The 22,544-nt window shown below is 37.6% G+C and overlaps 1 protein-coding gene across 1 annotated transcript in view; it reads right to left on the bottom strand.

Moving 5' to 3' along the window:
• Positions 1 to 349: 349 nt before the first annotated feature.
• Positions 350 to 22,544, bottom strand: part of LOC136866624 (uncharacterized) — a 173,517-nt gene continuing 151,322 nt past the window's right edge. The window contains exons 11-12 of the mRNA XM_068226781.1: positions 13,296 to 13,446; positions 350 to 7,301 (exon numbers count right to left, since the gene is read on the bottom strand). Coding sequence (XP_068082882.1) covers positions 7,129 to 7,301; positions 13,296 to 13,446 — 324 coding nt within the window. The 3' untranslated portion in view covers positions 350 to 7,128. The remainder of the gene's footprint in view (positions 7,302 to 13,295; positions 13,447 to 22,544) is intronic.

Here is a 22,544-nt window from a genome sequence, read left to right as displayed (position 1 = left end):
GTAACTTTACCCAGTAGCCTGTAAGCATACCGTGAAGATGGTACCATTAAGTTACTAAAAGCTGTGGCATGAAGCTTTGTGGTTAAAAACTTACGGAGTTACCTTCCATATATAAAATTTAATATACTAATCAATATAACTTACTGTCATGTCTGGTAGGTGACATCTCTATGGACGCAGCTGATCCTAGAGAGATTTGTCTGAGAGAAATTAAACTCAGAGAGTTTTTAATACCAATAGCTAAATCACAAAGATCAACTACAGTCTCGCACAGGAACCTTGGAACTTCAGCTGAACAAGCCCCCAGTTACTATAATTTTCCACTAAACTGCATTACACTTACCAGGCTTTGAATCACCTAACAATACCAGAATATTGAATATGTCATTTATAATTTGCTGAAAATAGCCTTGATAAATTTCTGTACATGCAGACCTGTGGAGCGAGATGTTGTCACATCAAAATAATAACATTCTTATCCAGACTCAACAGGAATGGACTCTCGCTGTCATCCAAATGGAAACGGTTGACTCATGAGTCAAATGTTACCCAATTGCAACAGTCAAGTTTTAGGGAGGAAGGAGGTCTGAGATTGCTCTTGGTAAACTGTCAGAGTGTAGTAAATAAACAATTAAAATTCGGTACATTGATGGAATCTTATGAGACTGATGTGGTGATAGGAGTAGAATCATGGTTGAGAGAAGGGGTGGGTAATAGAGAAGTATTTCCAGAAGGGTACACAGTCTATCGTAGAGACCGAGGAGATAAAAAGGGTGGTGGGGGGGTGTTTATTCTGGCGAAGGAAACTTATTGTTCACATGAATGGTTTACCGATGAAAGGGATGAAATATTAGGGATAAAATTAGTTTGTCATAATATGAAGGAGGTGGGAATTATAGGAACATACAGGCCTGGAAGAGAGGAAAGAGACATGGAAATATTTGAGAAAATAATAGATTATACTCATTAAAACAATAATAATGATATGGTAATAATTGGGGGAGATCTAAACTTGCCTGAAGTTGAATGGAATGGAGCTGCAAGTGAAGCCCATGAACAGAAACTGGCAAATAAGTTAATTTGGGAGGGAGGATTTACACAAGTAGTACAAGAACCGACTCGTCTCAATAACTTACTAGATGTATTCTTGGTTAAACCATGGGAAATTGTTGATAAAACTGAGGTAATTGAAGGAATAGGTGACCATAAGGCTGTAATAATGGATGTAGGACTGGTACCAAAAAGGCTTAATAAGAGGGTCACACAAGACAAGAAATTATACAGAAAAACTAAAGTTGATGAATTTGGGACTTACCTTAAATCACAATTCAGTTGTTGGATAAGTGAAGGGAGTAATGTGGATACACTTTGGGCTAAATTTAAAGGAATCATTTTGGAAGGAGAGAAGAGATTTGTACCTGTTAAGAAGGGTAAAATGACCTCAGACCCTGTTTATTATACAAGGGAAATAAGAAAATTAAAAAGAAAATGTAGAATAGTAAACAGGAAAATCAAGGAGGGTAGGGAGAATAGAGAAACTAGAAAACAGCTAATGAGGGAACTGAATAGAGTGAAAAAGGAAGCAAAAGAGAATTATATGAATGGCACTCTTCAAGAGGGTAATGACCACAAAGGGAAATGGAAAAAGCTGTATTCATATATTAGGAATCAAAAAGGAAAAGGAATCCAAATTCCTACAATGGTGGGAGAAGGGGGTGAACACTATTTAACAGATACTGAGAAAGCAAACCTCTTCAGAAGGGAATTCAGAGATTCAGTAGAAGATTGTCAGGACTTGGAAACCATAACAGAAGATAGAGAGGGAGAGACACATAGGGAAACAAGAAGCTTCTCATTCACAAATGAAGATATTTTCAGAGAAATCCAACTGCTTCAGCAAGGAAAAGCAGCAGGAAGTGATCAAATTACTGGGGAGGTATTAAAGACGATGGGGTGGTATATAGTGCCTTATTTAAAATTTCTCTTTGACTATGTCATAAATAATAGTGTAATACCAAAGGAATGGAAGGAATCTATAATAATACCAATTTATAAAGGAAAGGGTGATAAAAGGAAACCAGAGAACTACAGACCAATCAGCCTGACCAGTATAGTTTGTAAAATACTGGAGAGTTTAATAGCAAAGTACATCAGAGGGATATGTGATGATAAAAATTGGTTCATGAGGAGCCAGTATAGATTTAGAAAGAAATTTTCTTGTGAGGCACAACTGGTCTGATTTCAGCAGGACATATCAGATCAGTTGGATTCAGGAGGCCAGTTAGATTGCATAGCCATAGGTCTTTCCAAAGCCTTTGATAGAGTGGAACATGGAATAATATTAAAGAAATTGGAGGGAATAGGACTGGACGTAAGGGTTATACGTTGGATAAGAACATTTCTAAATTCAAGGGTTCAGAAAGTCAAAGTAGGAAATTATATATCACAGGAAGAGAAAGTATGGAAGGGAATTGCACAAGGTAGTATAATCGGTCTGTTACTTTTCTTAATATACGCAAATGATTTAGGGAACAATATAACATCGAAAATAAGATTGTATGCAGATGACATAATTGTTTATAGGGAAATAAATAACATTGAGGATTGTTCAGAATTACAAAGGGACATTGAGAGTATCCAAGAATGGGTTGAAGAAAATAATATGAAGGTTAATGGAGGCAAATCAACTGTTACAACATTTACAAACAGGAGCTTTAAAACTGAATTTGAATATACTTTGGATGAGGTAGTTATCCCTAAAGATGGCAAGTGCAAATACTTAGGTGTGAGATTTGAAAGTAATTTGCACTGGAAGGGTCATGTTGATGACGTTGTTGGGAAAGCATACAGATCGTTACATGTCATAATGAGGCTACTTAAAGGATGCAACAAAGAATTAAAAGAAAAAAGTTACTTAAGTATGGTTCGTCCATTATTGGAATATGCAAACAGTGTTTGAGATCCTCACCAAGAATACCTAATAAAAGAACTAGATGGTGTGCAGAGGAAAGCAGCAAAGTTTGTAACAGGGGATTTCAGGAGAAAGAGTAGTGTATCAGAAATGTTAAAGGAACTTGGTTGGGAACCTTTAAGTAAGAGAAGGGAGAAAACTAGACTTATAGGATTATATAGAGCCTATACAGGAGAAGAAGCATGGAGAGATATCCGTGAGAGGCTTCAGTTGGAAAATAATTATATTGGTAGAACTGACCACAAGTACAAAATTAGAAGGAATTTTAGCAGAAGTGATTGGGGTAAATTTTCATTCATCGGGAAGGGCGTGAAGGAGTGGAACAGTTTACCAGGGGTAGTGTTTGATTCTTTTCCAAAATCTGTACAGATATTCAAGAAGAGAATAAACAACAACAGAGAAAATAAATGAAATGTTAGAGGGCATTCGACCAGTGCAGGATATTGTAAATAAAAAATGTGTGTGATTAAATTAATTCCATCCCCTGGTCTATGGAGTTTGGACAGCCCAAGTAGGGGACTGCCTGTAGGGGTGAAGTACAGTGGGGACTTCGAGGGCCCTGGGACCGCTACGGTAGCTGTGAAGGCCCTTCAGGAACTCTGAAAAGTGGTAGCAAAAGGGGCTCTGGTTAAGACGCAGCAGGTCGTTATGCTACTTATGTTCCAAACTGGGTAAAATATAAATATGTAAATAAATTCAATGTTAATTTTAATCTTATACCAGTTTTATATTATTATTAGAAGTAATTTCACATACTGTATATGAGTTGACTATGTTTGTAAGATATTATAATTAGAATTTTGTAAACAATATAAATTTATTAAGGATGATGTATGTGTTTAATAGAACAAATTATTAGCGTAAATTGTATAATATTGTATTCTAGGAAAATTTTCTTTGTCTCTTGTTAATTTAAAATTTAGTGCTTGACAATAATGTATTTTAGTGTACCATTTGCCACCGAGGTAGACACCTCATTTGCAAATAAAAAGATTTTGATTTTGATTTGATTTGAAGATGTGTCGTAAGCAAAGTACATGCTAGACCAACCAAAGGTGCAAATATTTTTCATAATGTGAGTGAGTGAAGGTATTATGAGAACTATGTCATACATCATCATCATCGTTGACCATCCCCACTTGCCCGGGTGTGGTGTACGAGTCCTCTCTGCCCATGAACCACAGTTCTCTCATAATCTTCTCCCAATCTTGTGCTCTCTTATCGACATCTTTCTTCACCAGATTGGTCCATTTTCCTCTGGGTCTGCCCACTGGTCTTTTTCCTTTTACTTCTCTTTCCTATTCTCTTCTTGCAGTCCACTTGCACTCATCCTTCTTACATGGTCAAACCACTTCAGTCTTGCTTTCTAGATCCTCTACAGTAGGGAGTCTTCTATTCCTACCTTCCCTGGGACTTTTTCATTCCTGAACTTTTCCTTCCTAGTCTTCCGTATCATGGTGTGTAGGAACTTTATTTCTGCAGCCTGGAGTTTTGAGTTGTTTTGTCCCATTAACAAGGTAGTTTCCAAGCTATACATGAGGATGGGTGTATAATATGATTTATATCATGTCATCTTAGCTTTCAATGGTACTTGTTTATCTCACAGAAGTTGTTTTACTTGATGTTAAAATTGAGTTGCCTTGTTTTGCATTGACTAATTTATGTCATAAGAATACAACCTTGATTAACACTGGAAATGTACACCAGGGCACAAAGTGCCCCAGGGAAGTTTTAATTCACAGTAATTTGGTGTTTGCAACCCCTATAATTTCCTATCTCCATGACTTTTCTTTGACTGTGGTACTCTCTCACTAATTCTAATGAGTAACGACTGCTTGTATATCAAAACATATGTCTGGGGCATACAGTTCCCTAGTGTATGGTTAATGAAACTTTATTTCTTTTTAGCCAGTTTGATTTTTCATACAGTTTTAATGTGTATCTTTCTACTTTGTGTTAAGAGTGTTTGAAATCGATTCCCTTGGAAGTGGTGAACAGATTTTATCAAAATCATACAGGTCTGAGACTAATATCCTTGATGATTTTGTTGATACTCTAGATGATGATGAAATAAATGTTGTTGAAGAAGACAATGTGATAGAATATAATACTTTCCCTTTGTGCTTCAGATGAACTTATTTTCACGTTGACAGAAGAACAATGCTTTAGAATGAACATGTTAGGGTTGAAGATAATTATAACATTTGATTTGTACTCAAAAATATTGATTTTCAATCTACCTTAAATAAGAAGTGATATATTGCAATCAGTTTCAATGAATTATGATGAGGACGGGAAATCCTATCAACACGCAGAGGAATTTGTCTTTCTGTTGCTTAAAAAAATGTTATTTACGATAACCACTCAGCCAACACCAATCTGTCTCAGGTCTGGAATATATAACGACTGTCCAAAGAGTCAAAAATCACTACAATTTGCAGTGAACGAAAGATATTCATATGCTGGAGTAGTGCTCAAATTTTGCAAAGTGAACCTTACAGTAGTACCAACAACCAAAAAGTAAAAATTTATTTTTTAAAAGGTGACCTTTTTATTTCTTTACCAACAGTTACACTGCTGTTCTAATTTTCAAAAATACATGTCACGTATTAAAAGTAATCCATTTCTCTGATTTCATGACATTTTAAAATACATTGTAATGTGTAAAATACGGTACTCAGTGCCGCAGTGTACGGTTAGTGTCCCTGAAATACAGGTGTACAGTTCCAGGGTTAAATGAGTACTGAGTACTTGTGCACAGTCATAGTTCTATCGAGTATATGCAGAAATGATCATGGGATTATTTATCTCTACAGACTCCATATAGCATTGTAATTCACTGGATATTTTTTGAGATACTGAATACATTTTATGAATTGCTTCAATTTTTTTTATAGGTGGTGCTTCTACTTATGAGAAGTAAGGGATAAAGGAAATGTTGATAGTGATTGTGTATCCCCTTTAGAAGCTAATTTCATGACTATCAGAGATCCATTAACATAGATGAGGATTTTTATTCTATAATTCTCATAATTTATTTTGGAAGTCAGGTATTTTCCTCAGTTGAAAAATGACAAGAATTACAAAACACATATTTTATTTTTACATACTGAAGGGAAATAAGAAATCATTATTTTCATTGTAACAAGTAATAGGTTACTGGTATGAACTGTTAGTCTTGAAATATTTTATGAATTTTTTCATTGATCTTCTGGCCTAGACCAGTCTATCCTGCTCCATGTGCAATCACCAGACATGGGAGCAGAGCACAGTCCAGATATTTCATGTCTGCTTGAACAGAAACACATTTATATTTTAATTTATTGTACTAGCAACAAGTTGCTTCTTTATTTTCAGTATTGTTTACATAAACTCGTTTTGTTTATATTTATTTTGATGTATTTAAATGTAACTGTTCCTTCTATATAACAATATCTAAATGTTTAGAATTACTTATTCTTGTATTATTCTGGAAATGTTTATAAAATAAAATTTCTTAAAAACAGAAAATAGAAAGTTTATTGGAATAAAACACATGTGGCTGTCCTCATGCTTGCACTCTCAATATCTTCCTCACCACAATCCTGCACTGGCCAGCTCCCTTCATCATCCCTGTTCCAGTGGATTCTTTCATTGTGAATGGACACTTGCTCTGGAATTTCTTTCCTAATTCTTCTTTAAGGTATTTTCTCCATATGATTTTTCTGGTTGATGTAACATTCTCCAATTTAGTTTATAAGAAGGTCCACACTTCTTCTATTATCCTCACTTCAATAGATCCATCCCTACTGCAAGTTTTATAGATACATTTTGATTTAGCTAATGTTTGATAAACTGTTTCAATGTATTCATATTTAGTTCCTTATGTTTCCGTGAGGATTAAACAGTACAAAGTGGAGTAGGCAGAGCAGATCACATTCAAAGAACAACAAACACAGGGCAGATAAGTAAAGAAAATAGGTAACATATGTACAATATAATTATAGGTGGTAACTGTTCTCTGAGCTTAACCATAAATAACTGCAGTTGAAGGACGGATGAAATTTTCTTTATACTTCGTGCCATATCAGAAAACACCATCACTATTGCTGTTGTTTATGGGAAGGAGTTCTTTCACCAGCTTGCTGCCTTCCTTGACAGTTTGTGGATATTTGCAATCAAGCTTTAGATGCAGGAAATGAATCCAGGTGAACTGTTCTTGCGATTAGATGTTTGGGTTCCTTCTTCAACCATAAGTAAGCACATAGGACTGAAGACGCTATCAGCACCGACAGCAGCAGCATGGATGTCAACACGAATCCTGGTATTGACATGCATATTCCTTCATTGGCTGAAAACATGGAGCACCACATTAGGGGTGGAAAAAAGAAAAGAAGACAATGGAAATTATATAAATAAAGCTGGGAGGATTATTCATCTAGAAGTTAGAGTACTTTTTTTTTTCAGTGAGAATGTGAAATATTTCTTGTCAATGAATGTAATATTTAAGATATAAAAGAGGTGAAATAAGATGGCATTAACAACCTTTCAAAGTGCGCTGATAGGGTAATTAATTTTGTGTGGCTATTTCTAGCCGAGTGCAGCCCTTGTAAGGCAGGCCCTCCAATGAGGGTGTACGCCATCTGCCATGTGTAGGTAACTGCATGTTATTGTGGTGGAGGATAGTGTTATGTGTGGTGTGTGAGTTGCAAGGATGTTGGGGACAGCACAAACACCCAACCCCCGGGTCACTGGAATTAACCAATGAAGGTTAAAATCCCCGACCAGGCCAGAAATCAAACCCGTGACCCTCTAAACTGAAGGTCAGTATGCTGACCATTCAGCCAACGAGTCGGACTGCTGATAGGGTGTTGAATATAGAATTTTTGCATACAAATTATTACTATTATTGTTCAGAAATTGACAAGTTTACATGAAGTAAACATTGGAAAAAAAAAAAAAAAAAAAAAGCAGTCATCTCTGTACGGGCCATTAAGGCCCTTGGAGGGGTGGAAGGCAAAGGCTCCCACAATCTGTAACATCGGCCAGATTTGCCCCCAGGAATTCACTTTGTACTGATTTTTTGTGTAGGCTGAGTACCAGAGCCAAGTACACCTCCAGAAGTGGAAATCTCATTTCTTAAATTTTCAACTTCTTGATGGAGAATTAAACCCATGAAATTCTGGAAGAACTGAGCACACCTTTACCACATCGGCCAGGTAGAACCTCATTATTGTACCTACCACACAGTATATAAGCGTGATAAGTAACTGATTCGATAGAATCTGACAGTATTCGTATTTAACCTTTAGAACACCAGATGATATACCTTTATTTGGTATTTGCACATAAATGCCAGCAACAACACATCTTTGTTTGAACAGCGTGCCTTACTATCTGCATTTAGCACAATTATGAACAGCAGATGACAACAACTTACATTTTGTTTCCATAAAATACAGAATGTAATTTCTAATTTTATTACTATACAGGGCGTTTGTTCATTTATTTATGCACACTGGATTTCTGAATTTCATGTGTTACTCTGGTCATGCGATAATTGGCAGTTATGTAACGGTAATTACCCACTCAACTACAAATTTTCTGTGTTTATTCACTTGGATTGATGCATTGCAGAGGAATTACCACATTTTATCTTATTTTACTTTATTTTATTTTTTATTGTTATTTTTGAAATTTAATTATTTTCATTTTCAAACTGTTCAGAAAATATTTTAAAAAAATATATTTTAAAACTTAAAATTATATTGTAATCATTGTCGGTAATAAGTACATATCATTAGTGATGGGATAATCAAATACATTTAATAATCAAATAACCTCCATCCAGTTATTTAAATAATTGAATAAAATAATCAAATGAGTTTCAAATATCATTCAGTTGTATTGATGGCATATTCAAATACTTTTAATAATCGAATAACCTCCATATGATTATCTTAGGAGCAGTTAATTTTTTTTAAATTACAACTATCCATAAGCATGCCCAGATGATCAAATCCCTATGTTTTTATGGGCAGTGGCTATTACAGACTTACTACTTCTTCTCTCACTTCATGTTCTTGCCAGAGCAATTTCTATACTCCTTACTGACCAAAACTTAAACATCTCATTCTTCAATCCAGCCGTAGGTGAAGATCCAATTCTCTACCAATACCTCTCCTGATATTTTTGGTCATCCAGATATTTATATTTTATTTCTACCAGGAGTTATCTATGAAATTTAAGTAATGGTATGTGAGTGCACAACTCATACATATGAAGTTTGCATTACTTTTGGAAGGCTTGTCAGAGACAGTTCATCCTAACCACTCACTTCGTGTAAGGGAATGGAGATAGGTAATCTTAATTTCCCTGTGATGAGATTGATGAATTGATGACAATATTAAGATTACTTTTCATATGATTATTTTGAAAGCATTCACTATTCAACTGCCCCCATCATTCAAATGGAATTTCAAATGAATAATCAAAAGAAAAACAATTGAATGGAAAAAATAATTGATAAAGCAATTATTTTTTATTTGATTATCCCATCACTATATACCATCCTCCACATTTCCTGCAAGTTTAAAAAGTCAAAATATTCAAAATTGAAAGTTATGTAGCACTTTAAATAGGGACTTGCAAAATGCTACTACTCAGCTTGGCATTCTTTGCACATTCTCAACATGAGAGTGCGGCATTAAGAGGGTTAATAAAACATACCATTGTGGTATTCATTTTCAGATATGTAGGCCTACTAGTGTCTTCATAAAATTGTATCTTATGTTCAACGGACTGAAAAACTTTAAGGTTATGAAAAGCAGACAAGCAAAATTGTTCATATTATTCCTGAAATTATGTATAATTCTTCAACATTTTAAAAGAATTTCAGTCAGCTTGATTTTCCCTCTGTCTAGGATTAAATTTTTTATGAGTTTATTTGGAAGTAAATGGTCAAAATGCACAATGTCCAGGTTAAATATTCCCTCCGTTCTGTTGTTCAAGATTGGTGGACCTGTGAGTAATACCAGCTGAAGGTCACCACAGTATTCAGCCTTTACAACATTCAAAGTAACGCTGCAGGTGTCATAGGACACATTACAGTACTCTGTGTACCATATTGGAACAACATGATTTACAGGTAGCCTAATTTTTTAATATGAGTTTAAAGCCTGCCTGGTAGTCATGATTATTAAGGTGGCAATTCTATATGGTCTGACACCGTTGTTAGCCAGTTCGAGTCCTATTGCTTGAAAATATTTTCACTATCAGAATGTTGGTCAGCAGGGTTGGAGAGGTGGTGGTACATAATCTCTAATCACTAGATTGCATGCAAAAAGCCTGGATTCAATTCCAAACCTCCCCATAATGTTCATATGGGGTGAGGGCATATGACACCTGATGGTGATTCTGTCCATTTGATGGAGACATTAAACCTTGAGCAAACCTCTTGGTGCTATTTGACAGGAGTAGGCTATACGCCAGCATCAGGTTTCACCCTCTCTCTTCGTACTATCATAAATATCACGACACTGATTTCATCCTATTAACTCCTCCAGTGAGGTTGACATCAGGAAGGGCATCCACTCATAAAACCTTGCTACAGAGGTTCATCTCACTTCATATCCAATCCTGTAGAGAAAAGGGATAAGGGTTGGACATACATTTTAAACTTGGATGTATGATGACAGAAACTGTATGTGGTAAGGGAATGGGGTGTAGACTCAGCTACAGAACAAACAATATGGGCCAAGCTGGCCATGCAGTTAGGGGCGCGCAGCTGTGAGCTTGCATCTGGGAGATAGTAGGGTCAAACCCCACTGTTGGCAGCTCTGAAGATTATTTTCCATGGTTTCCCATTTCCACACCAGAAAATGCTGGGGCCACACCTTAATTAAGGGCACAGCCACTTCCTTCTCACTCCTAGCCCTTTCCTATCCCATTGTCGCAATAGAAACCATTTGTGTCAGTGCGACATAAAGTAAATTTTTTTTAAAGGAAGAGAATAAACAATGCTCTGCTTTGCTAGTCTAAAATATGTCATGCCAGGATGGAAAATGACACAGAGTATATGACGGACAATTCAACCTGTCCATTTTAACAAATTTTGACCACCTACAGAAAAGAGGAAAACTGAAAGAAATATTCAACTGTGTCCTCTGCAGGAGCAGGCGGACGTGTGCAATAAGCTGTTGATGAGATTGTACCTTGACACATGATGAACAGAGGATCCTGTGAAACACTCAAATACTCTTCTTGGTGTTGTCCATTACAAGTTTCTCCCTCTGATAAAACCATGTAGCATGTAGAAATGAATGAAATTCATCAGCAATTGTGTAAATAGCAACCATCTCAAAGCAGTAACAAGGATCCTTTGATCTTGGGAGCAATGCATACCCATAATATTAAACAAAGGGAAACACAATACTTACGGCATGTTATGAGGGGCGAGCGGTATCATTTATTACAGCTAATTATAGAAGGAAAGATACAAGGGTAATGGTCTGTGGAAGATGGAGAAATTCATGGCTAAAGGACATTTGAAGATGGCACAGATGTACATCAGAAGAAGCTTTTTATGTTGTATTGTCAAGATCAGAGCTGGCTACGTGAATCGCCAACCTCCGTATGGAGACGGCGTCTTAAGAAGAAGAATATAAAAAGAAGTGTTTTTTACAGATGGGGTTGGAGGGAGGAGCATTACACAGTGTTGCCACATTCCTGGCTTCCTTTCTCCTTCCCTTCGCTTCTGGCTCACTTGTTCATTCATTCACATTGCTGTGTTCTGCTGCACGTAACTCAGAAGTGAGAGGTTTGGCAACACAAGCTGGCCAGGAGGATTATCTCCATGGCAACCACAGTGGCTCCGCTCATATTTTCGTGGCAACCACACCCCCTACTCCCTTCTTCCCACCCAGGCAGACATTAAATGGACCTTCCTCAAAGAACTGTCAGAGTGTATCTTTCAATATTACAAGTATAAACCCCACGAGGCAAACATTACAAAACAGAAGCTGAGTGACCTTGAAAATGAAGCACTGTTGTATCCCCTCCCCCAACATTACCCTGACTTAGGACAAATAGATGCTTATGCAACTTGCCTAAAGACGGGGTATTAAAAAACAGAGATAATGCAGAAAATGCCATCTAGGTCTTCCTTGTATCACAGGAGCCTTTTTTTAAAAATGCTATTTGTTCAGGGTGTCAACCTATTGAGATCTTTTGCCTCTACTTGCACCATATGATATGAACCTGCGTGTAATTGGAATGGAGGAAGTGTAGAGCGTTGAATATGAGGAAAGGAACATTAAGGGTGACACAAACATCCAGTTCCCAGACCAGGGATATTAATCATTTACAATTAAAAAACCCTGACCCAGCTGGGAATCGAAACCGGGGCCGCCGGGTGATAGGCGGACGAGTTGCCCCCTACACCACAGCGCTGGACTCACAGGAGCCTTAATCCTTCACAGACAGGATTGAGAACCTTGTGAATCATTAACAGAGAGGTTTCATTCAGTGGTGGCTGGTGGTATCTGAAGCTGGGTGTTGCACCAAAATTTTCAATGTCATATTTTTACATAAGAATCTTACAGAATAATAAGAAACCCTATAATCACTAAGTTATGAACTACATTTGTATTAAAACTGAAATATATCTCGCAATTGAAACACAGGAAATAAGAGGATAATTGTACAGTATAACTGCAGTAATTCTTATCTCACATGATTTGAAAATTTACCCTCCTGGTTTTCATTTATACAAAATGTTGGTAGTATTGTGGGTGAATCGGTATGGCGTACCCTAGTAGCGAGGAAAGGAAATTGCTGTTGCAAGACTAGAGAAAGTAGGCATGAAGTCATCTGTGCAAAGTGGTGTAATCTAGCAGGGACATTTGGAGTTGTTTCTCAAAAGGGGACTTTCTCGTCTCGTACAACTCCCAAGGACCGATACTGGAGAGCATACTACCTGATGCTACATACAGGCTTAGGCTTACCACTTGGAAATTGTTGTAGAAAAGCAAACCTCCTTGAAACTGGGCACCATTTATTGGTCCATTACGAAGCTTTAGCATATTATTTTAAAATTTATGCTAGGTTTATTACACTAAAAAATTAGAATGAAAAACAACAAATGAAGTGTAAAATTATTGGGAGTTGTGCAACACAGCAATAATACCATGCACTGCCCCTAGTGTCATTGCAAACAGATGCCATTTGAATAGCAGGATATTTTCCATTTAAAACTCAATGGTCATGTGAGGTATGGAAAAAGTCACTTTTCCCAAAACAAGCTAGTTTACAGGAGTTAGAGAGGGTGTATGCAAAAAGTTCTTACAACTTCCAAGATTGATGACTGTAGCACTCTTGGGGTCTTGAACATCTTCTGCGGACACCACCCAGAAAGATCGATGTACCTTAACAGGGTCTCCCAATGTAGAATTATCACTGTACAGGTCTCTCCTTCTACGCACGAGAGGGTCAAGATTCTGGAAAGATGTTAAAGAAATAATGAAGCAATGTTATTTCTCAGCAAGAAATTCACATAAAAATAGAGTAGGATGAGGCGGTTTAACAGAATTTATGAAAATTATGAAGGGTGTACTATATTGTTTTACGTTTTTTTTCTTTTCTATCCAAATGAAGTACATTACACATCTGTTGTTACGTCCAACTTCTCAATATAATCTCCTTGTAACTGTATGCACTTTTGCCATTGATGTGTCAGTCTCTCAAGACCTTTCTGAAACCATTCTTTCAGAGTGCTGCGTACCCATGCCTCTACAGCTGTGTCCAGTTCTGCAAAATCCGCAAAACAGCGATCATGCAGAGGTTTCTTCATGTTCCCGAACAGGTGATAATCACTTGGTGCCAAGCCGAGAGAGTATGGTGGGTGTGGCAGCACCATGAATCTCATTTGATCAATGGCAGCGGTGGTCTCTCGGCTAGTGTGGGGCCAGGCATTATCATCTTGCAAAAGCCCACTTTTAGCCAATTTACCTGGCTGCTTAGTTTGAGTGGCACAACGTAAGTGCTTAAGGATTGCCATGCATACTGCACTGTTAATCGTGGCCCCAAATTCCAGCCATTCAATGAGGATGATGCCCTTTGTGTCCCAGAACACTGTCGCCATTCGCTTGCCAACTGATGGCACTGTTCATTATTTCTTTGGCGGTGGACTGCTCCTATACTTCCATTGCATCGATTGTTGTTTCGTATGTGGCTCGTGGTAATGGAGCCATGTCTCATCACCAGTCACAAGCCTAGTCATGAAGTCAGCTGGATCTTGATCATGGTGTTGCCAAAGTTCTCTGCACGCGTCAACATGCCTCTGCTTTTCGTCTGCAGACAAGAGACTAGGCACCCACATGGATGACACCTTCCCCAACTATAAGTGACCGTGCACGATCCGCTGCAGGGTGTTTCGGCTAATTCCTGTGGTAAGGAGTTTTTGTGGTAGGGTGTTCCATTCCTTCACCAGTGCGGTTGACAACTCGTGGGTGGTCGTTGGTGCATGTGGATGTGCTGCAATACGTCTGCACCCGGACATGTCCCACTCATGTACGATGGGATTGAAGTCGGGGGAATGGGCAGGCCAGTCCATTTGCCGAATATCCTCTCATTCCAAGAGCCCCTCTACCTGCGCTGTTTGTTGCGGTCATGCATTGTGTTCAACAACAATAAAGGTGTTTTAATTTAATCCACCTATTCAATACTTTTATTTTCACTTATAGTGGTTACATAAATAGACTCTCAGTTAAATGGGACATGTTTCGCCCTCAATTAAGGGCATCTTCAGCCTAAAAACAATCATCAAGAGAACAACTAATATTAAAAGTGGAAGCTAAAAGTTTAGCCAGTTATTAAAATTCGGGACATAAAAATGTGAAAAATGATACAATATATAAAGATGCTAATGGAAACACTGTCAATGATTAAACTATAATTTTATCAGAGACAAAAACTTCTTCCATTAAAATTCTAATTAAAACAGTTCATTTAAAATATTAGTGGAAAACCAAAGTGGTAATAATATAAAACCAACAACATGAGGGCGTGGACACAAGCATAAACATGATTGTCACAAATACAATCTGTCCAAAGCCGCTGATGAAATTCGTCAGCATAAAGTGAGACAGAAGCATCAGTTGAAAAATTGTAAGTGGCCCTTAGTACTGGTAGATAATACTATTGGCTGAAAACTTGCTAGAAAATGTCAGCAGATACTGAAATAATGTTTTCTGTAAGAGAAGGAAAAGATGAATTTAGAAGTTGAACGTAACGTTCCATAAAATTAAGTCAGAGCCGAATGACCTCTGAGCAAACACACATACGGAAAGAGTACAGTGTCACAATACCGTTGATCAGTGAGTGTACCACGTTCAAAGATTTGGAGGTCGGTACACCTATGCAACATTATGCTTCCCCACACCATAACACCTGGACCACTAAAACGATCATGTTCGACAATGTTCCTGGGTTCATTATGTTTTTCAACCTCTCACCAGATGAGGGTATGTCTAGAATCACTACTCAGATTGAATCTGCTCTCATCTGAGGAGAGCATGCAATCCCACTCCTTGTCAGTCCAGACCTGATGCTCTTGGCACCATTGCAGACAGTGCTGCCAAATTACATGTGTCAACGAAACACAACGTAATGGTCGTTGGGCAAACAGACCGCCCAGGCGGTTACCGTGCCACTGTAGAGCGTGAGATTAGGTACCTTGCAGTCTCTTAAATATGGTTGTAATTGCACCCGCTGTTTGATGTGAGTCTCTTCTTGCCTGTTGCCCAATGTAGCGGTCATTTGCTGTTGTAGTTAACCCTCGTCTCATTCGGGCAGCAGTGCCTGTGGTTCGGAATGCTCTCCATGCATGTGAAACAATGCTGTGAGCAATACCAAACTCCTGGGCTACACTCATCACACTTCGTCTTTCCAGTTTCCCGATGATTCTTCCCTGTGAGAAGTCGTCCCAATGTTGCCTTGGGGCCATGTTGTAATGAATAACACCACCACAGTGCACCATAACAGCTCTCTGATTGATTCACACTGCCTTGTCCCCTTCCTTCAACTGCCTCGTTTCGTGGGACCAGACCCATCTGGCGCTGTAATCGTCCTGACCTCACGCCAGGTTTCTATGTACATGTGGGAGACCTCTGGCAACATGTAACTGCACCTTTATTCATTTCCACTAAGTAGTTGATATGTTATGTTGCCTTATCTATCTCGTCCTTAAGTTTTGCACATCAGTGTATGTTTTGTAGACTATAGAAAGAGATTTCCTCACTGTGAAAAGCAACCAGAGTCAAACTTGAAACCAATACTTGTAGAATAACTGTCTATGGAAGAAAATGAGATTTTGGATTATAATTCTTTAATTCTAAATTTAGAAAGAATCCGTCTTCATATAGAGGAGAAATTGATTTCAATTAAACTTGTAGTTGGAGCATGATACCCACTCAGATTTTTCATTGAGCACTTGTGCATAAGAGTTCCAAGTTCCATCTATATATATCAAATTACATTTCCTGACTGACTGACTGACTGACTGACTGACTGACTGACTGACTGACTGACTGACTGAATGACTGATTCATCATCGCCAAGCCAAAACTACTGGGCATAAGGAAATGAAATTTTGGGGATACATTTATATTACGGTGTAGGTGCTCACTAAGGAAGGATTCTTGGATATACTGTCACTTAGGGAATAAAAAGGAGGGTGAGTTGTTTAGATGAGTATATCTTAAAAATTTAACAGTTTACAGATGTAAAAAATTGATTTTTGGTATCTCCTTCAAAAACAAGGGAATGCATATTTATTTTGAAAATGCACATAACGGGGGTGAAAAGAATTGAAAAAGGGTTCAATTCTTTTTATGAGGATACATATACCTAAAGAACATAATGTTGGAATGTTGAAGTTTTCTCATAAAAAATAAAAAGTCATGCATCATATCTTGTACATATTTTAGGAATACAACATTGAGGTTATGTGTTGGTAATTCATATTAATTTAGTCAAGTGGTTTATCTTCATTTGTTTTATTCTTTGGACATTTTGAATTGCTATGTGTGTGTGTGTTAGTCAGTTGTAGTCAACAGCTCGTAATAAATGGATGTATCATGAAGCTGGTGTTTCAGTGGTATAAGTTTTTGTCCTAAACGCAGTGTAAGCGAGCAGAAATGAAGATATTTTCAACAGGTTATGGGCCCAGAGCTCCAGAGCGCCAAAACGCTGCAGTAAATTTTGGTCAATATAAGTGGAAATGGAGCAACGAGAATTAACGTCGGACGAAGCAAGTTGTGACATTATTGACGGTAAAAATGGCGACCTCGTGGACCGGTGAAGAAACACTGAATAGGAATGTGGCCAAGCTTACAGTGGAGAACTATTTTTCGTGGGCATTAAAAGTGAAACAAGAGCTGTTGTTGAAAGATGTATGGGAATCAGTAATAGGGTATGAGGATACGCCAGGTTGTCAACTGCCTCAGACAGAAACGAGACGACGAGCGCGAAACAATGTGATCGCGTTAGCGGTTATTTTCAAATATGTCGGAGAAGATTTCGAAAGTGACATTGCAGATATTGAATCAGCGAAAAGGGCATGGGAAAAACTGGACGAGTTGTGCAATGACGGAGGGCTAGTGAATGGTGCTATGACCTTGAAACAGTTAACTCATTTTGTGAAGCCGAAGGACATGAGTGTCCAAGAATACTTCGCTAAAATAAATCAACTTTGGAGGAGAACTAGTAAAGCCGGATACGAATTCACAGATCAACAAGTTGCAGGAATGATCATCGGAAATCTTACAGAGGAATATGCAGCTTGTATACCTTCCTTGGAAGCTGATTTGGCGAAACTGACCATCTCGAAGGTGAAGGCGAGATTACTCACGGAGGAAAGCAGAAGGAAACTTCAGCAAAATGGAGGAAAAGCTTATGACACTGGAAAACGTGAGGAGGATGAAGCTCAAGCCATGGTTGTTCAACAGAAGCGAGATATCAAGAAAGAAAACGTGGGACGAGGAAAATATAGTTGCTACAATTGCAGTAAACAGGGACATGTATCTAAATATTGTCGCAGTACCCAAAAGTGCTTCATTTGTGGTAAGTCAGGACATTATTCAAAAGTATGTCCAACAATGAAGAGTGGCGAACCATCGCAGGAGAGTAAATCAGTGAATGTGAGTGGAAAACTGGTAAACTCAGAAATTATACATGTAGTAGATAAGGCGATGAGCATGGTCGTTTCTGTGGGAGCTGAGAAAATTAAAGATTGGTTGTTCGATTCAGGTGCGTCCCATCATATGTGTCCAACAAAGGAGATGTTTACAGACATGTTAACAAATGTAACCGGGAATGTAGAAATAGGAGATAACAGTAAGCTGGATATTAAAGGTATAGGTAAGGTAAAAGTAAAAATGTCCACAGGATGGACAATTACATTTACAGACGTGTTGTATGTACCAAACTTAGGTGCAAATTTAATATCAGTTGGTAAGTTAACCAGCAAAGGTTTCAAAGTAGGATTTGCAGGTGAGAAAGCAGTGGTTGTAGATAAGAATGGAGATGAAACATTGTTTGTTGCAAACAGGAGGAATGATGTGTATGTAGTACAAATAGAGGGGAGAAATGATATTGTAGCTGTGAGTGACTGTGATCAAATGATAGATCAAGAATGTAATAACAATGTAGTATTTAAAAGTGTTGGGCAGGTTAGGTTGTGGCATGAGAGATATTGACATGCACATTCTGAAGCCTTGTTTAAATTGCCTATGTTAGAATTGAAAAGGAGTAATGACATTAATACTTGTTCTGTATGCATTCAGGGGAAACTAACTAACAAGGGAGTACCTAAGTCTTGTGGGCGTAAGGTAGAAAAACCACTTGATGTTGTGCACACTGATGTAATTGGAAAAATTAGTCCACCATCACTTGGGAAAGCTCAATATGTTGTAACCATGATTGATGAATACTCCAGATTTCATGTGGCTGTATGTATGAAAATTAAGGATGAAGTATTAGAGGTGTTTAATAGGTATGAGGCAAATGCAGAAAAGTTACATGGTGTAGGAATTAAGGTGGTGCAATCTGACAATGGTACAGAGTATACATGTAGCGGGTTTGAAGCACAATTGCAAAAATGTGGTATTACTCATAGGAGGTCAGTACCGTACACTCCACAACAAAATGGATTAGCAGAGAGGCAGAATAGAACGATGTTTGATACTGTTAGATGTCTATTGATCCAGTCAGCGTTACCAAAGGAATTCTGGGGAGAAGCGGTAATGACAGCAGTGTACTTGAGAAATAGGTGCCCATCCTCAGCAATAAATTTTCAGATACCATATGAACTGTGGTTCAATAGGAAGTTGGATCAGGAGGAAATAGGTAGATTGAAAGTATTTAGATGTCAGGCATGGGCTGTGAGGGCAGACAGCAGGAAATTAGATCCCAGAGCAGAGCCATGCGTTATGATAGGGTACGAGGCAGGTACTAAAGATGGATATAGGTTATGGAGTCTTGAAAGGGAAAGAGTAATAGTGAGGAGAAGTGTCGTATTTGAGGAGCAGATATTTCCCTTTAAGGTGTAAAGTCCTGGAATTGATATCAAGGAAAAGATAAATGTACCAAAGGCAGAGGGTAATGAAACATACTTTGACATACTGTGCACTGAAGATCCAGAGATAAAATTAGGGACTGAGTTAGACACAGAGGACGGAGAGGAAACATTGGCTGTTGAGCCAACGACCGGAGAGGAACAACTAGAGGTTGAGTCTATAGCAATACAAGAGCCAGGTAATAGTCTGAGAAGGTCAATAAGACAGAGGAAAGGTAAGACTTGTGCAGATTGTAAGGCAGTGATGGAAGTCAGGCATGCAAATATAGTAGAACCTAGAACAGTTGAGGAGGCTATGTCAAGCCAAGAGTCTGGTAACTGGATGGAGGCCATGAAAGTGGAGATCAATGAGATGAGAAAGAAGGATGTTTGGGAAATTGTAAAAAGACCAGAAAATGTCAAGATAATTAGTTCTAAGTGGGTGTTTTCATTGAAATATGACAGTGAGGGTAACATTCAGAAATCTAAAGCCAGGTTGGTTGCCCAAGGTTTTAAGAGACAGATGAACCTTAGTTTTGATGAAACATTTAGTCCTGTTATAAAGAGGAAAACAATGAGACTGTTAATAGGTATTGCAGTACGTAGAGGCTGGACTGTAGAACATCTAGATGTAACTAGTGCTTACTTAAATAGTGAAATCAGTTGTAAGTTACTGTATACATGGAGCAACCAGAATTGTTTGTAGAAAAGGATGTCCAAAACTATGTATGTAAATTGAGGAAAAGCATCTATGGACTACCTAATTCGAGTAAAGACTGGAATGCTTGTGTTGATGCTATAATTAGAAGACTAGATTTTAAGAGATGTATCAAAGAACCATGTGTGTATGTAAAGGAGTGTTGTATTATTGGCTTGTATGTTGATGACATTATTGCAATAGGTGACAAAGAGGTTGTTAAGTTGGTTAAAATAAGGTTGGCAGATGAGTTAGAGATTAAAGATCTAGGGAAAGCAACAAACTTATTGTCAATAAAAATAGAACAGACAAAAGAAGGGGTTATGTTGAGTCAAAGTTTATACATTGACAAATTACTTGCTGATTTTTCCATGAGTGACTGTAAACTGAGTAAGACTGTTTTACCAAGTGGGTATTCAGCAGCTGAAAATGATGAGCAGGAATTTGATTGTACCATTTATCGCAGTGCAGTAGGAAGTTTGCTATATTTGTCAAATAATACTAGACCTGACATTGCATTTGCGGTAAGTAAAGTTAGTCAGAATTGTCAAAAACCTAAGATTAAAGATTGGAAAGAAGTGAAGCATATCATGAGATATTTATGTGGTACTAGAGATTTAAAGTTGTGTTTCAAAAATTGTGAGGAGTCAGTACAAGTGTTCTGTGATGCAGATTGGGCAGGAGATACTAAGTCTAGAAGATCAGTGAGTGGTTATGTAACCACTGTGGCAGGGGGAGCAGTATCATGGTATAGTAAGAAACAGAGTTGTATTGCTAGATCTACCATGGATGCTGAATACATGGCAATGGCAGAGGTATCTCGAGAAGTAACTTGGATGAAAGATTTGCTATCAGAGCTAGGGCTGGAAAGCTTTATGGATATACCTTGTAAAGTTTTTGCTGACAATGCAGCAGCAATTAAATTGAGTAAAAATGATTTTGTGAGTGAAAGGTCAAAACATATTGACATCATGTACCATGTATGTAGAGAACTGGTAGAAAAGGTGTTAATTGAGTTTGTATATGTAGCATCAGAGAGAAATGCTGCAGACTTGTTCACAAAGAATTTATCAAGCAACAAGCTTAAGAGTTTGTATAAGCTTATAGGTTTGCGATGAGAGGACAATTGATTGAGGTGTTGTATTTTTATTTTTTGAGAAAAGGGGGGAGTGTTGGAATGTTGAAGTTTTCTCATAAAAAATAAAATGTCATGTATCATATCTTGTACATATTTTAGGAATACAACATTGAGGTTATGTGTTGGTAATTCATATTAATTTAGTCAAGTGGTTTATCTTCATTTGTTTTATTCTTTGGACATTTTGAATTGCTATGTGTGTGTGTGTAAGTCAGTTGTAGTCAACAGCTCGTAATAAATGGATGTGTCATGAAGCTGGTGTTTCAGTGGTATAGGTTTTTGTACTAAACGCGGTGTAAGCGAGCAGAAATGAAGATATTTTCAACACATAACATGTTACAGACGTGAAAATCAGTATTTGGAATCTCCTTTAAAAATAAAGAAACACATAGTTTTTGTTCTTGGAATGTTTCTTGGGGTGATAAGGACAGAAAAGGGGGTTTAATTCCTTTTACAAGGATACTTATATCTTAAAAACTGAATATGTACATACATGAAAACTGGTATTTGGAATTTTCTTTAAAAATAAAGGTGCATGTATATATATATATATTTTTTTAAAGAAAATGCACTTAAGTGGGGTTGGGTGAAAAGGACCTAGAAGGGGTTAAATTCCTTTTATGGGGATACTTATATCTTAAAAACTGAAGATGTTACAGACATGAAAATTGGGAGTTGGAATCTCCTTTAAAAATAAAGAAACACCTTTTTTTTTTCCTTTTTTTTTTTTTTTTTTTGGAAGATCCACCTATGGGGGTTGGGGATAAAAAGAAGTAAAGAAGTTGAATTCCTTTTATGAGGATACTTATATCTCAAAAACTGGAGATGTAACAGATGTGAAAGTTGGAATTTGGAATCTTATTTTAAAAGTGGAGAAACACATTTTTTGTTTGGAAATTCCGCTGAATTTGGGGGGGGGGGGGGGGGGGAGAAGGACTAAAAAAGGGGTTGAATTACTTTTATGGGAATACTTATCTCAAAAAATGAAAATGTTACAGACATAGAACTTGGTATTTGGAATCTCCTTTAAAATTAACACTTCTTTGTTAAATTGAGAGAGGGCTGTTTCTCACATGGACAGTTATATGCCACATGTTCCAGAGTTACTTCTGCCAGTAGCCCGGTCATCTTAGCACCAAAAGGCAAT

This window comes from Anabrus simplex, chromosome 3 (genome assembly GCF_040414725.1).
Source record: "Anabrus simplex isolate iqAnaSimp1 chromosome 3, ASM4041472v1, whole genome shotgun sequence".
NCBI classification, from domain to species: domain Eukaryota; kingdom Metazoa; phylum Arthropoda; class Insecta; order Orthoptera; family Tettigoniidae; genus Anabrus; species Anabrus simplex.
The sequence above is the reverse complement of the archived record's forward strand: the minus strand, read 5'-3'. Positions and strand labels throughout refer to the sequence as shown.